We start from the raw sequence: 16624 nt of genomic DNA, 5'->3' as shown, positions 1-16624 counted from the left end.
TGTAGAACTCTGAACTCAAAATTCAGATGTGGATCACAATTGGCATTATAGCTGAGTAAACTGTAGGATTGAATATATTCCTGGATCTCCCTTTAAACTGTTTCCCTTCTCGTTATGGCATACTTGGCACCACTGGGGATGGGATTTGCACTTCTGTGCTCTGTTGCTGCTAAATTAAGCCTGTGTCAGTGTTAGCAGTTCAAGATGTCTAGTCAAGAGAAGGAGAAGAGCAGCCACAGGTGCCAGTTCAGGCCTCCTGAAGAAATCGGGTCAGCTGAGACAGTCTTCTATGGGGGCACTCATAAATGTGCTTGCCTAGCAGAGCTGAGGTGGTGGGCTTAGACAAAGCCAACATTGCAGTGAGTGGGAGCAGTGCACCCTGCTCTGCTTGCAGGTGGCCTGGCCTGACCTGGTTGTAAACTGAGAGGAACCAGATTGGGCTTAAAAATTTTAGGTTTGAGTGCAGCAGGAAATGTTTCCACCACCTCTGCAAGTCAATAACTGAGGAGAAGTGCTCTTGTGGTGGGTGGTAATGCACTGGTAGGCAGTGACACTGAGGGAAGGGGCGTCACGTTGAGGTGCAATAATGTCAGAAATCACCTGTGTTTAATAGCTTTTATTATGAATGGTGTGTCCACTACAACACGGGGTAGCAGGAAAAGAAAGGGAAATATGAGTATAAGGAAAATCCTTTTGGAAGAATTCCCCCTCCTCAGATTTACAGCAGCTCCCCACAGATGTTCTTTAGTCAGAAGTGGCTTATGAAGTATTTTTTCAAGACAGTTTTTTGCCAGGAAGGAGATGAAAATCTTAAAACAAAGTTGTCTTTCAACTTTAAATTTGAAGCTGTCTTTATAATGTAATTCTTTACCCAGCTGCCAGAGAGGTTTTTGAAAGTGCTATTTAGATGTGTGCATTAAAAACAGGAGCACAACATGGCTATAAGAAATTAATTTTCAGGTTTTGAAACTAGCAATTAGGATTGGGACAAATGTTCATGTTCGTTGTTTCTTCTGCAGTCACTCTTGTAAAACTAAAGGAGAGCCATTGACATGAAAGCTCTGTTGGTGTCGTTACCGCTGGGCTGCTTTGCTTTGTGAAACGTCAGCTCCTCTCTGGTTAGAGTGCAGTTGTGTAAGGCTCTTAAAATCCTGTTGAAATCCCTGAAGCCTGTTAGGGGATCCCTCATTAAAAATGCTGGATGACACTCTAAAGTGTCACTTGCTGTAGAGAGTGAGCTTGCTGACAAGACCACATTAAACCCAGCACTTTTTGCAAGCATGGCTTGCAAACCTGGAGAGACAGAGCATAGCGTGTTCGTGCTTTCCTTCTTGTTTCTGTTTGGATGGAAAATGGAACACTCTGGGTAAAATATCTCATGTTTTCAGTAGGAGAAAACTCTAAGCTTAATCTAGACTTCATGTGCAAAAGAAGAGCTAAAAAAAAAAGACAGAAAAGCCTGGTTTGTAGATGTGTATTCTTCTGTAGCTGAAAGACAATATAAGATCATCCTCAGGGTGAAGAAGGAAGTACACGATCACTGCTAAAACAATGAAAATTGAAGGCATGCCACAGGAGGAGAAATTAAGAGAATATTTAAATTCAAATGTCTATATAAAATACATTTTTCACCAGGAAAAGATGTGTATAGCTCCGTTCTTCATGTGTGTGATGCAAATATTCAGAGGTAAAGGGAGATACTCCCCTCTGGATTGAACACAAACATCAGTGGGAAGCACCACTACTAATTTGGGAACAGGACATGGCTGCAGAGAAGAGATCCCTGCTGAGCACTGGCCCCTGCCTGGCATCGTGGCAGGAATTGAATGAGACCAGTTTGGTCATGAGTCAAAGTTGCGCACCCTAGTTCCAGATGACTGAAGCTATAAATGGTTTAAAATTATTTTTCAGAGTTCAAAGATGAATAATGCATCCCTTCAGAGCGATACAAATGCGATTGATGGACTTGGGGAGGGGAGTCTGAATGACTGCTTATCATTCACAGTAGCTACCAGAGGTGATGTGACAGCTGAAAGGAAGAGATGAAAGCTCCATCACAATTTGTTAAATAACAACCACCTTAGTATCTCACTAAATAGCTGATAGTCAAGAGGTGCAGAATTCTAATCTGCTGTTAACTGCTTCAAAAGCAAAAGGAGGAGCTCACAGGCTACAACCTACATAAGTTTTTCTTCCATAACTTCATGAAAGTTTGCTTGTAGTATCCATGCAAATTTCCGGTGACAGAAGTCAGGATTAAGACAAAGGGCCTGGAAAAATACCTGGAGCAATCTGTCTAATTCTATGCGTTCCTATTGTAAAATATTGTCAAAATGGAATAGGTGTAGAAAATGGGAATAGAAAATGATTTGTAAGAACACAGATTTATTTATTTATCCCAGCAAAATGAAAGCAGTAATGAGATGTTTCCCCCAAAAGTAATAAAACTCATCAGAGACTGAAGTCAGTATGCACACAAGAAAAGACAATACACACTAATTGTAAATAAAAGTGGATTGGGAACCTTCTACCAACCCCCATCTCTCCAAAGGAAGTGTTAGGAAAAGCTGTCTACAGAAGCAAGGAGCCTAGTTACCTTCAAGGTAGCACATAGTAAATTTACTGAGAAATCATAGGACACCATACATCAAACTGGACAGTACTGGTCTCCAAACTGGAAATTCCTCCTTGTCATGCTGCTGTAAGTCTTTGCTGCTCAAGAGACTGTGCAGGTACTACTGAGTGTTTTGTCTGTCCCTACAGTCTGTTCCATTTGGTTTGGTGGCTTGAGTTTTGATTTAGCAAGTGGATCCTACCCTGTCCAGGTATGGTTCAGAACTGGGATCTGAACACAAGACGAGAATCTAAACTCGACTCTTCTGGTTTCAGAAGGCAGGAGGTAGGGAAGGTTATGTGTCTGCCTGAAAAGTTAATTCCATAACTTAAAAACTTTGCATTTAATTACAAGACCATTCTTACTAATAGATCCAGGAGGAAAATAGTTTGCTATTTAGCATTTGTGACTAAATAGACAGTTAACCATAAGACTAATTTCCATCTTTCTTAACAATTTTATCTGTCTGAAGTTTGTCTGAAAGGATGTAAATGCCTTTTCTTTTCTTACTCTGTAACACTGTGGATTTTGAATTCCTGTCACGAGAAAGAAACATAGAAGAATGCAGTGGGAAATTAATTTAAATCTGAGGGTAAAACAACGGATCAATAGTTAATCCTTCAGTGTATCTACTCTTTCATGTTAGGGGAGGCACCAGAGGTGGAGGGCTGAAGCGCCGCCAGGCTGCTCACACTGTTTGCCTCTCACACGCGTGGCTCTCTCAGGATGCCAGGAATGTGTGTTTGCATGTGTGAGCCCTTCCTAGTCTCCTGTTGCAGTTTTCCCATTGACAGCAATTTCATTTCAACAAATGAATAATATTTTAGAAAATGTATCGATCGGTACAAGAAGCTCCACAGTGGTAAATATTAACAGTTTATGGTACCGACGGTGGGTGATGAGAAAGTGGAAGCCGTTATGCGGAGGGGTGAACCCGTGCTGTCTGTGCAGCCTTTGGGGATGATTTCCAGAGAACCTCCTGCTCCCAGCGCCCTAACCCTGCCAGTGACACGACCCCTGTGCTTCAGGAGGCTGGCGGCTGAGACCTGTGGCTTAAAAACTGAGCCACAGCCTGGTCCTGGCTTGTTGGACTGAGCAGCACCCGAATCACCCTTCACGCCCTCACCCTGACCACACAGCCCAGTCCTGCCCCCTGCCCTGCTGAGCTCTGCCCGCACAGCCCCTGCCCTCCGCAGTGCCTTTCCTCTGGAGAGGGCTTCTCTAGTTCCTGGTGTGGGGTGGATTGGGCAGGCGACAAAAACAGGGAAGGTTTCTGAGTGGATCCCAGCAGCATGGGCGGGTGGCAGGGCAGTGGGAGATCCTCCAACAGGATGGCTGGAGTGGGGACACGCAGGTCTTGGGACATGGCACCTGCCTTGTGGGGCAGGCGTGGGCCAAACTGCGTGTCATGATGTGTGAGTGTGTGGGACCACTGCACCATTTGATGATGCATCTTGCTCTGAGGAATGTAACTTCGGGCTTCTCTGAGAAACAGTCCCTGGGCTCTGGCTCTGCTGGCAGCCTCCTGCCCACCAGGTGAGTGCTTCCCGTGTGCCTATGGTGCCTTCCTTCCAGTTATTCCCACAACTGCTGGTCTCCCTTGTTTGTAAGGGGCCAAGCACTGGTCTGGGTTCATCAACGGTCACGCGGAGTTGCCGTGTTACAGGCAGCCAGGAAGGACTTTGGAGTGGAGCCTGTCTGTGTTGGTGCTGATGGAAATTCCCCAGAGCTGCACGCTCTGTTCTGGCTTCTTGCCTGCCCCTCTAGGGAGGGTATTTCCATGCTGAGTTAGTCAGAGTTGTTTGTGTTTTGGATGTTCCCAAGGCGATAAGCATCCTTACCACATCTATTTGCTTACCAGGTATCCAAAGTGAACTTGACAAAGCTCAGCTCACCTTCTCCAGCAGATAGAGGCACCCAGGGCAACTGAGGAAGGACAACAGCCCAACTTGCTGGGTGATGGGAGCGGGGGATGGAGGGTCCAGAAGCTGAGAGCAAGAACTGGGAAGCTGGGGTCTGGGCCACAGGCTAAGCCGAGTGCCTTGACACAGGTACCATGTGCCCCACTGCAACGGTGTGGAGCCCTGGGGGAGTGGGGTGCAGTGACTGCCTGTGGAGCATCATTGCTGACTTCTACTGCTGGGATGAAGGCAGAGTCCCTCTATACAGCGGCTGAGGTGGATGGAGCAATGTTGCCTGGAGCCTGGCAGGTGGGACTGACTGCATGGCCAGATTGTCCACATCTGCCCTGGCTCACAACCCACCTCTGCTTCTGTCTGCCGCTAAGCAAGAATTTAAATGAGAATGGGCTGATCTGTGTACCCCATCAGAGACATGTGGAGCCCAGCATGGATCAGACAAGTCTGCTGAGACCAAGTGTCTGCCATAACCAGACACCCAGGACCTGGCTGGAGAGCGACCCGGCTGGCTGACTGAGTAGGTGAGGACAACTGGGGAGCCTGCCAGAGAGCAGGCACTTCTGCCTCAGTTCTTCTCGTTGTACTCTTTCAGAGTGAAAGCATGAAGTTGTAAAGTGAGATCCAAATTTTAGTGTTTGCTGTTTAAATGGGAAAATGTAAGTGTTAAGTGTTAAATGTATGCCGAGTTAAATAACTCCAAGGCTGGAGGAAAGAGAAGTGTCTGATGGCCAGAGCTGGCAGTTAGAGGGCTTTTGAGTTCTGTTCCTCTTCCTGCCACTGATTCAGTGCATGGCTCCAGGCGAGACACGTAACCAAGCTGAAATATTTTCTTCCAGCTGCAAAAGAGCTGTAATGTTAAATACAAGGAGGGCCTCTGAAGTTTAACTAGTTCCAGTTTACAGAAAGCCTTGAGATCTTCACTAGGAAGTTGCTGGAGAAAGGAAAGTATTACAGTATTTCAAACTACTGTTCATAAATGAGCTCTTTGGCTTCACATGGATGAAAAGCAGTGCCTGGAACCTCCTCTGCAAACAGCCCCGACAAACAGGGTTGGGGATGTATGTGAAGTGGATGTGAAACCATAGCAGGAGAGGCAGCAGCAAACTCTGCTGCTTCTTGTTGCTGCATCTGGAGACAGCTCGGGCAGGCAGGTTATTGGCTGTACCAGCAGAGAGCAAACATTCCCTGCTAAGAGGGCTGAAAAGGCTGGAGAAAGCTTAGTGTAAAGAGAGAGGTGTGAAGGTTGCTTTTACAGGGGGAAGAAAAAGAGGACGGGAATTATGTCTGGGCCCTTCTAGCATGTCTCTCCTGAAGAAGGAGCAGGAGCTGGGGAAGACTGCTTGCTCCTCTCAGGTACTGTGTGCCTGGTTGCATTCCTTGAAAAGAAAGAGGGACCCGAGGAGTTGTCTGAGAAGCGGCAAAGGCTGCAGGCTGAGCACTGGTGCTCCACGGGGGAGCTGCAGGATGGGGCCCACTCCCACAGGCACCCTGAGGTGGGAGCGGGCTGTGGAGGCGCCTTGTGACACAAGTTGTCCGAGCACATCAGAGCTTGGGGCGGTGAGGGGCGTGCGGGACGACGGTGCTCCTGACCAGCTCCTGCGCTGGCTGAAGCTTTGTGGGCCTTCAGTAACTAGTTAATGCTGTTTCCCTCTGGGAGGTAAAGCCCAGCTGACAGAAGAGAGAGTGGCCAGCCTCCTGGCTGCCGGTGGGGAGTGTCCCATGCCTGCACCCGGCTGAGGAAAGGACAGATGAGCTGGGAATATCAGGCCAAAGCGCCAAACCAATGAAACAAACATCTAACTCTTACTCGCCTGGTGCACCCCCTTGTTGGCTAGCACTGCCTGTGCCTGCCGAGTTATCTGGCTGGTTTTCCTTCCCGCTGGGCAGTGGGAAAAGCCCGAACACGGGCAGCAGCCAGGCTGCTTCTGCCAGGCTGCAACACCTGCAGCACCGGGCCTGCGGGACCCTGTGAGCAGCTCAAAACTCTCTCCCCAGGGTGGTGCGAAGGGCTCCGGCGCCGAAAACCAGCTCTACCCACTGCCTCAACCGGCCAGCCCTCGTGCCCAGGGCCATGGCACAGGGAACGGCCGGGAACCGGGTCGGGGTCGGGGTCGGTCCCCGCCGCTCCGCCCGGGAGGGGCTGCGGCCGCCGGCCCCGCTACCGCCCGCCCGCCAGGGGGCGCTGTCCCCCGGCAGGGCGCTGCAGCTGACCCAGCAGGAGAGCGCGAACACCCGGAAACCACGCCCCATCTCACAAGCCACGCCCGCCTCCCCGGAAGCCACGCCCCCTCCCATCCGCCCGTGTCGCGGCCCAGCGCCCCGCCCCCGCCGGTCCCGCCCCGCCTTCCGGAGCCGGGGCGGAGCCAGCGAGGGGGCGGGGCCCAGCGAGGCGCCGGGAGCGCTCCGGCCCGGCCGTCACCGGCGAGCCCCGGGTGAGGAGAGCGGGGTGAGGGGTGTTCGGATGCCTTCGGCCGCCACCGGGGCGGGGGGGGGTCTGTGCGGGGGCGCAGCGGGCCCGGGCGGCCCAGCGCCGCTCCCGTTCCCGCCCCCGCCCTCCCTCCCAGGCCGCGGCCTGCTTGGAGCCGGGGGGCGCCGGCCGGGCTCGGCGGCGGCTCGGAGGGTCCCGCGCGGCCGCCCGCCGCCGGCGCTTGTTGGGGCCGCTCGGGTCGAGGTCTCCCCTCGGCCCGGGCACGGGCGCGGCCGCCTGGCCGGGCAGCCACCGGGCGAGCTCCGCTCCCGCTGCCCGTGGGCAAGGTGGGAAACCGCCCGTGCCTGCCGCCGGCGGGGAACGAGCCACGGGAACCGGGAAGAATAGCCCCAAACACCCTCTTCTCCTCTGGGGCCGGCCACATCCAGGGCCTTCGGGCTGCGTGTCGGCTGGGCAGCTCACCGAGGCTAAGGCCAAACCGGGGTCTGAAGTAATAAATCTGTGTTGGTCATAGTGGGGAGGCGCGGCGCTGCTGGGCGTCGGGGAGGACGTGTAGCCCCGGCCAAGCTATAGGGCTGGGAGTGCTCCGCTGCGAGACCGGCCAGGAGCAGCCCTGGGTGCAGCTCGGGTGTCCCCGGGGAGCCAGGGGACGGTCCGGCGTGGGACACGCCGGCGGCGGTGGCTGCAGGACGCTGTCCCCCTTCGCTGTTCCTTTCCAATTTCAGTGTTTCTCTGCACCTGTGTGTTCAGCTGCAGAGTTTTGGAGAGAAATCTCAGCCTGCGGGGTCGAGAAGGTGCTCCTCAGGACGCCCCCTCCTCTGGGGAGCAGGTCTGAGGCAGCCAGGCACCTCTCGGCTCCTTTATCACGACCGCTTTGCTTTTGGCCTCGTGACTTTGAGAGGAAGCAATGATATTTATTTTTTCCTGCTGCAGCTCTGCAGATCCTGCACCCCTGCGTATCAGATGTCGTGAACCGTTTCTGGGCTGAGCTGGTTTTTCAGGTGAGTAGGGTCATGGTATGAGTTGGTGCCCAGCCTGGTGCTACCACGGCCGGTGATGCCGGCTCTGCAGGGCTTGGTTTTGCCGTAACCCTGCTCACCAGTGCCAAGCAGAGCAGAGCCGCCTGTGGTTCCTACCAGGATGTGGCTTTTCTCTTGCCATAAAGCTGAGCGAGCAGCAGTCACCATGAAGGACTTTTTTTTTTTTTTTTTTTTGGACAAAGTGTGTTTATAACCTGGAGGTAAAAGTGAATTGTTTACTTCAACCTTCGCTTTCAAACCTACCTCCTGTGAAAGTCCCAGGGGAGTGTCGCAGCCGGTCCTTGTGACCAGAGCTGTGTTTCAAGGGAGAATAAAACACAAACAACTCTCCTGCAATGGTTTGGGTTGCAAGTCCCCAGAGTGGTTTCGCTTGGTGGGTGAAAACAAGCAGGAGGCATTCGCCAGGCTGCTGTGTCCCACAGTCAGTGCGAGAGAGAAAAGATGCCAAATAAAACAGGAAGCCTTGGTTGGGGTTATAAAAACTCTTTTAGGTTTAAAAAAAGCCATCTAAAAGGAATACCAGTAATTCACTGCATCCAAGTGCGTTGGGGATGCTTTCTCTAGTTGGGTCTTCACCTTCCTCTGATCTTCTCTGGGTGCTTGGATCTGGATGCAGGGCTCAGCTCTGAACTGGTGTGGTCCTGGTTTGTGTTGTTAAATGCCTGGGCTTCCAGACTTTCTGACAAAGGGGTTGCCCCTGGTCACAATGTTGGGTCTGGTGTCTATAAGTGATAAATTATTTGATTACGGTTCCCTCATCCTCAGCCCAGTGCTGTGTATCTGTCAGTCTGATGGGTGATGTGGACTCCTGGGCTGGTTTTCAATCTCTCCTGGATGCAAGGCTGGATGTGAGCAGTGTGGCTGGTTCTGGAGAGATGGAGACAGCGCCTCTGCGTCCCTCCCTCCATAACCACCTCATTCCCAAGAGGCGCTGAAGCACTATAATTTGTACCTGGTGACCAATTGGAACAGGCTGATGCAATGTGGGACTAATATACAGGAGATTTTGGGGGAGGGTTCCACTGTCTTTAAGCTTCATGCATAAGAGGAATTGGAAGTGGCTGTGCTTGTCCGAGTGCTAGCTTAACTCCCTCCTTTTTCTTGTCTCCTCTTGCTGCTAGTGCCTCAGGAAGCGTGGAGCACCAAGCGTCCGTCATGTCCGACTGGATGCTCCTCGGGCTCATCGCGGCGCTGGTCACGCTGCTGCTGCTGACCGTCTTCGGTTTCGTTGTCTACTCGGGGCTCTTCACGGAGGTGGTTGTGAGCGCTGGCTCCCCGCCTGTCAGCAACATCACGCTGGCCTACAAGTTCAGGGTGGGCCCGTATGGCGAATCCGGGCAGCTCTTCACGGACGGCTGCAGCATCTCTTCGAAGCTCTGCTCCATCGGCATCTACTACGACAACCCTCACACGGTAAGGTGTGCCCGGTGTGCCCAGCAAGCTCTCGTGGTCAGCACCTGGGTTGCCAGCTCGGGATGCTACCTGACTGTATTTCAGGCACTTGCAGCTCATCATCTGTGGATGAGCACTGGGGGTTCACAAGGTCTCCCAGATGTGCAGAGGATGCTCTGTGGGGAAAGGCTCCTGAAAGCAGATGGTCTCCTGGATAACCCTAACTGGAAGGCATTGGGCAAGCAAAACTTGCTATCTTCTGATAGCTCCTGCTGAACAAGTTATCAACAGGATAATAGATCTGGTTATGGAGTAGAGGCCAATGTTCATGACCCCAAGGTGAGGCATTCCTTGGCACATCCCCTGGCTGCAGGAGGTGCAGCCAAGGCTCCTTCTGCACTTGCAGGTCTGTGGTTGAAAGCAGATGGTCTCTTCAGCTTGCTCTCTCCTCATCTGTACGCCTTCTCTTGTTTCTAGTGCTCTCATGTATTTCTGAGCTTCCCTGTAGTCCTATCATCCCCTGAGAGTTCTTACAGAAACATCAGGTGATGCGTGCTGAGGGCTCCTGTCTGATGAAACAGTTACTCCGTGATGCTCTTCAGGCTGAGAGGTGAGCAGAAAGTGCACTGCCTGATGGCTGCCAGCCAGAGATAAGTACTCTGGTGGGTACAGTCCAGGACAAGGAGCAAACAAAAGTTCATCAGAACTTGCTGAGGGGTGAGGAGCCTGGCTGCTGATGCTGGGTGGCACGGGGGCCTTCAAATAACGGCATATGGGCATTTGTCTGTGGCAGACAGCCTGGCTCCCCAGTAATTCTGCAGTAGCTAGTGTGACCGTGGAGGAATGCCGTGGGGGGGAGGGATGGCAGAGTGGCCAGCAGTTGTGTGTGTGTGCTTGGGCATGTGTGCTGGGGGCTGGCACAGGACACAGTGCTTGGGCTGAGAGCTGTCGCCCAGTGCTTCTGCTCTGGGGGTTACTGGTGCTGTTTTAGGAACCCTGTTTCATTGCTTGCGAGACGGTGCTCCCGAGGGTTGGACCTGCTTAGAGGAAACTTGTCCATGAAAATGTAGTGCTGAGTGGGCTGTGACTGGAAGACACTGGAGGCAAGAAAGCATTGAGCTTGACTGTGCGCAGTGGAGCCTGGTGCGCTCAGCCACCTTGTGTCTTTGTATCCTGTGACGAGCTGACTTACCTTTGCCTTCCAGTTTTTGCTTCTGGATCGTGGGAGGCAGAGGAGAGGCACTTAGCAGTGCCTCTTCCTGGCCTGGGAAGGAGGGTGGCGAAGGGGACTTAACCCCTGCCTGGCGTGAGCTGGGCAGAGGCAGAGTTTGACTAGATGTGCTTGGACACTTCTGTCCTCAAGAAATGTCATGTTTGGAGTGGGTGAGGGATGGGAGCCATGGGGAATGCCTGGTGTGCTAGGGCCCCTGTGGTCAGAGTGGCCAGAGTCTCCACCACTAATTTGTGTCCTTGTTCTTGTGTCGAGGACATTGTCTAGAGTTGAGAACCCCAGTGCTGCTCCTTCTTCTCCCAGCATCTCTGGTGATGAAGCAGGGCAGTCGATGCTGTCAGAAATGTTCAGCATCCATGCTTGGTGCTGCCCTGCTCTGGGGCCATGATGTGGACGTGGTTGCCCTGCAGACCTTCTGCTTGGGCACTGTGCCTTGCCTCTCTGTTTGCTAAAGTGTGTGCTAGTGAAAGCTTATACTTCTGAGGCCCACAGATGCTGATAAAGATATTTGTGGTGACTTGTGCCGCAGCTGGCACAGAGAGTGCTTTCCCTGGCAGCACCAGGTGAGGCTGGGAAGGAGTGGCTCCTGTATGACCCTGGAAAGTTGGGCTATCCGTGCAGGATGAAGTTGTCTCCTCGTCCTGTTCCTGTCTCTTATCTCATCTTCCTGCATCTGTCTCATCTCTGCCCTTACCCTGTGGTTGGAGCAGGTGGTGGGGCTGCAGAACTTGTCTCTGGGTCTCCAGTGGCCATCCAGGGTTTTGGAAGCCAGCTGTTTCTCCTTTCGCAGTCAGATCTCTCAGGAGGGGAAGGCCTCCTCTGTCAGCATGGCTGAGTGGCATCTTGTGGCCAAGGAAGCCCATCTTGGTGACTGGAGGAAGTTTCTCTGGATTCAGGGATCAGCTGGTGGAGACAGCTCTTGGCCTGCTGTGGTCAAGGCACACTGGACCTCTGCCTGGTGGCCCAGCTGGTGCCCAGTCTGGACTGGAACACACTACTGGATCTGGAGGCCTTCTTTCCCCCCCTGCTGAGGGTTCTGTACTCACCTGTGGGCTGGCTGCTCATCCTGCATGGGCTGTGAGTGCCTTCAGCTGGTGTGCGAGCTGAGGGGAGCTTGTTGCATGGGGCAGGATACTGTGGAGAGCTACAATCCACGGTGGGGCCCTTGCAAAGGATGGTAGTGAGTTTGTGTGGGTCTCGAGATGTTTTGGAGGGTGCATTGCCCCAAGTCTGTGGGTCAGTCTGGGAGATCCTGGTGGTGACCCTGGGCAGGAGAATTATCTCCCTTTTGGAGCCTGCAGGACTGGTGGTACTCAGGATGGGCACGGTGGAAGCTCTGGGTGCTGCACGTGTGTGGAGCGAGCCCGGAGGGTGCTGGAAGCTCCCAGGCACCAACAAAGCCTATAATGCATCTCTGCGACCAGGCATTGCAAGCTCTGGAGGCTGTGCAGTTGGCTCTTGTGATGGAAGCCTAACCTGCCCTCGGAGGCTTGGCAGGCAGCTCCACGGACCTTGTCCTTCTCTGGAAGGGCTGCCTTTCCTCATGACATTGGGCAGGTGACACTGGCCTGAGCCTCCTGCTTCCACAGGCACTTTGGTGGCTGGGGCACAGCGGGGCCGGGCAGGACGTAGCTGTGGTGCCCGGGGCTCCGTGTGGCAGCAGGAGCCTCGTCTCGCTTGACACCCATGAGCACACCATCACACCTGGGTCCGCCGGAGCAGCCGAGGTGGTGGTGGCACCTTCCGTGGCCTAATCTCTTGTTCCTGAATTGGTTCCTGCAGAGATGTGTGTCTTACCGTCAGGCAGGCCAGGCAAGGCAGGGTGCTGGGAGCGAGGATGTCCTTGGGCAGGATGGGCAGAGGGCTGCCTTGCCTCCAGGCAGGGGAAGAAATGGCCAGTTTTGGGTGGGTCACTTGGCTGGGGGCTGCAATGCTTGTGCCTGGCACGCTGGCTCAGGTGCTGAGCATCCCAGTGCCCCGTGGGGTGCCCCTGTGTGCTTGTACCCGCTGTAGCCACGATGGCACGGGAGGTGGTGTGCGCTGCTGGCTCCTCATTCCTGGAGGCCCAACAAGGTGGGGTCGGTCAGCCAGGTTGCCTTTTCCCCAGTGGGGAGAGATGACCTCCTCCTCTTCCTCCTCGTTCTCAGCGCTCTCCTGACCTCGGTGAAGCACCGTCTGGCAGAGGCTGGTCCACCCGGAGCTGGCCACCCACTGCGGATGTTGACTTGTCACCAAAAATAGACCTTTTGTCATCAGGCAGCAGAATGTGCTTGCTGCCTGCTGTGTCCTGCGGTGTCCCACGGCGTCCCTGGCTGAGCGCCAGTGGGCTCTGGCCAGACAGATGCCTCGAGCCCAGCTCTCAGCTGCTGGCTCCTGGGGGGCTTGGTGCCCCCAACGCTGCGGGTGCCAGTGCGGTGTGTGCTGAGCTGGCGGACTCGTGGCTAACGGAGGCTCTTGCTAGGAAAGAGGATGGGGGATGCCAGAGCCGGAGAGCGGCGACTGTGTGCCAGCTCCTGGCCGGCAGTGGGGCCAGGGGGAGCCCTGTGGCCTGGGGCATGTGTGCTGCCTCGGGGTCACGCTGGGCCTTGGGGCAGCCGCTGTCACCGGCATCCCCAGGGCTCCCTGCTGGCTCCTGGCTCTCCGGCGTTCACACAAGGATGCTCCCCAAGCGCTGCTGAACCCCTGCCAGCAATGTTTTATGTGTTTTAATGGACAAGATTAATATTAATTTGCACTTTTTTTTTTTTTCTCTTTTTCATTTTATTTAATATTTAGCAGCCCAGAGGACTTCTCCCTCCTTCTCCCACCTCTGGCAGGAACAAAAATAACTCCTCAGCAAGGACGGGATGTGGCGGACGGGTTTGTGCTCAGCTCCCGCCAAGTGCTTCTGCTCACATTTAGCTGTAGGCATGTGCTAGGGCCTTTTGCCTGCAGCCCACATGTTCGCGTGCTCAGAGACCAGCCTGTGCCCAGGTTTTCGATGGATGAGGCCAAAATGCTCTCTGAATGCAGGAATGGATTTTGTTCCCATTGGCAAAGCTGCTGAATAGGTTCACTAATAATTTCCAAAACTACTCTGTTGGGGTATTTGGAGGAGCAGCGGCTTTGATCAGCACCTGCCCAACATGAAAGGACAAATTGATTAGGGAGAGGCTGGTTTTAGCTGAAGTATTTCCTTCCTTCCCTTGAGATGGGCTTTGCCAAGCAGGGGAGGAGGCAAATTTGCCTTGCTGCTGCCCTTGAGAAAGCTCCTGTGGGGCTGCATGCTATGAAAAAGAAAGTTAAAAGGAGAAGGGAGGAAGAAAATGTGCCTTGCCCATGTGGTGCTGCTTTGCTCAGGACATAAATGGAGATGGTGTGTTTAAAGGAGTTTTATCTAGATTTCCCTTATCTCCTTGCTTCATCTGGGCCTTTCCCCTTGTATGCCTTTTACTGCTGCCTCTTGCTGTCTTTGGGCTGCATCTGCCTCTCCTTCCCTACCCCAAAGCAGCTATGCCCGGCACAGCCCTGTCTGCAGCTCCCTCTTGCAGCACAGGAGGGCAAGAGCGAGCCGTCAGGCACGCTAGTCCACAGCCTGATGGCTGCTGCTTCTTCTGACAGGCTGTTTTCTTCCTTCCTATTTACATCTGCTTGTGTTTCCCCTCTGGGATGGTCCTGCCGTGCAACATGAAAAGGTGTTTAAGGGAAAGGGAGGCCAAGGAGTGCGACGTGGGGTAGTTATGGTGCAGGAGGAGATGTTGCTGAGCTTTAGCACAGGCAGTTAGGGACGAGATTGGGGAGTGCTGAGCAGAGATCCCCTTGAGGGTACAGGAGGATGGGAAGTGGTAGTATGCTGACCTTGTGTGCACCCTCTCTCTGCCTCCCATCATCTCTGTGAGAGCTTTGTGATGCCAGTGCCGGCAGGGCGTCCGTCTGTCTCGCTGCCCCTGTCGGGCGTCCTGGCAGGTCCTGGTGAGTTTTGCCACCTTGTGTAGCGGGAGTTTGGAGACTTTGGTTCTCCAGCCCTCACCAGAAGAAGGATGGCTGGCAGAAGGTGGCCAGACTCCTGCATCCGCCACTCCTGGTTGCTGGCTACCCCATCGTCTCGTTATCACGCAGGCTTGAGAGCCGGTGGCAGGGAAGCATGAACACTGAAATGGTGCCCCTTTCCTTGGTGCCCCCTGTACCTCCTATTCTTCCTGGGCTCCTTTTTTAGGCCAGTGTGCCCTGGGGGAAGGAGCCTTGCCTCTGCTTGCTGGTTACTTCTTTGACCATCTCTTTGGGGGTGGAAAGGACAGCAGCTCTGCTGGGGACGAAGGCTGGAGTTAAAGGAGGGAGCTGGGCTCTGATCTCAGCGGTAGAAAGGCCTTTATGTGGTATTGGGGAGGAGTTGCTGGGCTCTCCTGCTCCTTGCCATGTTCCTGCCTAATGCCATGGGTAAACGTGAACTCGAGTGATGGGATTTTTTTAAAAAACAGAAATGAAAACCATGGCTTGGGTCAGCTTTGGCATGGAGATGGCCTGTGGGCCGTCAGTGTGCTGGGAGCAGAGCCTTAAACACCCCCCTTGCTGGACTGGGAGCCCCGCAGCCTCTTGTCTTAATAGGTGGCATCTCCAAATCTGGAAAGAGAGCACATTTTCTGTTTTGCATGTTGTTGGGGTCCAGGATGAAAGGGGGGGGGGGGGTGTGTTTCTCTTCATGTTGCTCCAAACAGCTTGGTGACTGCATGTAAGTCTTAAGTGCCTCAGTTTTCCCACCCCTGAAGACCCAGCAGCCTCTGGATTTCTCTCTGCTTGGTGCCGGTGGCCCGTGATGGTGGGTCGTGTGTCCAGGCGGCTGCTGGGGGCAGGTGCCCCTGCAGGGCGACCTCCTTGGGGCTGGGATGGAGGCAAGATGAGCAGGTTGTGGTCACATCTGTTTTTAGCCCCCGCTGGAATTGCAGGGATGTCCTGCCAATGGGGACAGCGGTGAGCACATCTCAACAGTTGGATCTCTGGTGGAGGGATCAGGAGAGACGCTTTCTGCAGTGGCTGTCACTGGGGTGCATTTGGGTAGGGTTTAGTTCTTCTCTGCTGTAAATGCCTCTGCCCTCCAAGGAAGGGAGCAGTGCCTTCCCAACTGGGCTGTGAGCTTAGGCTGGGAGGAGCGTGGACAGTTTGGGCCTGGATCAGTCTTGGTTAGGAGTGGGCACCCGGTTTGGTGTGCCTGATCATACTGGGCTATTGCATTTACCCTGGTTCATGGTGGTCTTCTGCCTCCATGCTCAGCAGGTTGAGGTTTTGGGCAGTCTTAAGCCTCTCTCTTCTGACACCATCTGTCTGTCCCCCTCGATCAGGTGTCTCCAGAGAAGTGCCGCTTCGCCATAGGCCGAATCCTGAGCGAGGGAGACGCAAAGCCATCGGAAGAGCAGATCAAGCGGTTCCAGAAGTATGGCTTCAAGATCTTCACCTTCCCTGCTCCCAGCCACGTGGTCATGGCGACCTTCCCGTTCACTACGCCGTTGTCCATCCATCTAGCAGTCAACCGTGTCCACCCAGCCCTCGACACCTACATCAAGGTAAGCAAGTGTGGCATGAAGAGTGTCGCATGTGTTTGGTGGGCTGTCAGAGGCTTCTCCTGCTGACAGCTGATGGGACTTCTCTGACGTGTCGTCTCTTGATGTCTTCCCTTGGGCACTACCATCAAGATCTCCTCCTTTTGCAATCTGGCAGGTAGTTCCGCAGCAGGGATGTCCTCCAATTTGCTCCGCAGGCACAGGGGTGTATTTTCTGCTGTTTTGTGTTTACGAGAAGCAAGTTCTCATCTGACGACTTGCTGCTCTTCTCCTTAATGCAGAGATAAAAGCTGATTTTCCCTTTGAGTGTCTTGCTTGTTTTTAGGATCTGGCAGGTATGTGCCCCTTTGGTGTAACACATTATGCCATGAAACTTCTATTTCTGGTGCCAGCCTCACCAGTGGGACAGCTGTCTTCTGCAGGGGGTGGGAGGAGAAGTTAGAAACTTTTTGGCCCGTGGGTTTAT

At 53.7% G+C, this 16624-nt stretch overlaps 1 protein-coding gene across 3 annotated transcripts in view; it reads left to right on the top strand.

Moving 5' to 3' along the window:
* Positions 1-6823: 6823 nt before the first annotated feature.
* Positions 6824-16624, top strand: part of TEX264 (testis expressed 264, ER-phagy receptor) — a 42945-nt gene continuing 33144 nt past the window's right edge. The window contains exons 1-5 of one of the 3 annotated variants that reach the window (XM_042799676.1): positions 6824-6965; positions 7895-7962; positions 9123-9414; positions 13400-13483; positions 15940-16161. In XM_042799676.1, the coding sequence (XP_042655610.1) occupies positions 9157-9414; positions 13400-13483; positions 15940-16161 (564 nt within the window). In that variant the 5' untranslated portion in view covers positions 6824-6965; positions 7895-7962; positions 9123-9156. Of the gene's footprint in view, positions 6980-7894; positions 7963-9122; positions 9415-13399; positions 13484-15939; positions 16162-16624 lie in introns of all 3 variants that reach the window. The other 2 variants (XM_042799677.1, XM_042799678.1) reach the window with 2 other exon arrangements.

Source organism: Tyto alba, unplaced genomic scaffold (genome assembly GCF_018691265.1).
Source record: "Tyto alba isolate M040663 unplaced genomic scaffold, T.alba_DEE_v4.0 Super-Scaffold_3, whole genome shotgun sequence".
In the NCBI taxonomy this organism is placed as follows: Eukaryota; Metazoa; Chordata; class Aves; order Strigiformes; family Tytonidae; genus Tyto; species Tyto alba.
The sequence above is the reverse complement of the archived record's forward strand: the minus strand, read 5'-3'. Positions and strand labels throughout refer to the sequence as shown.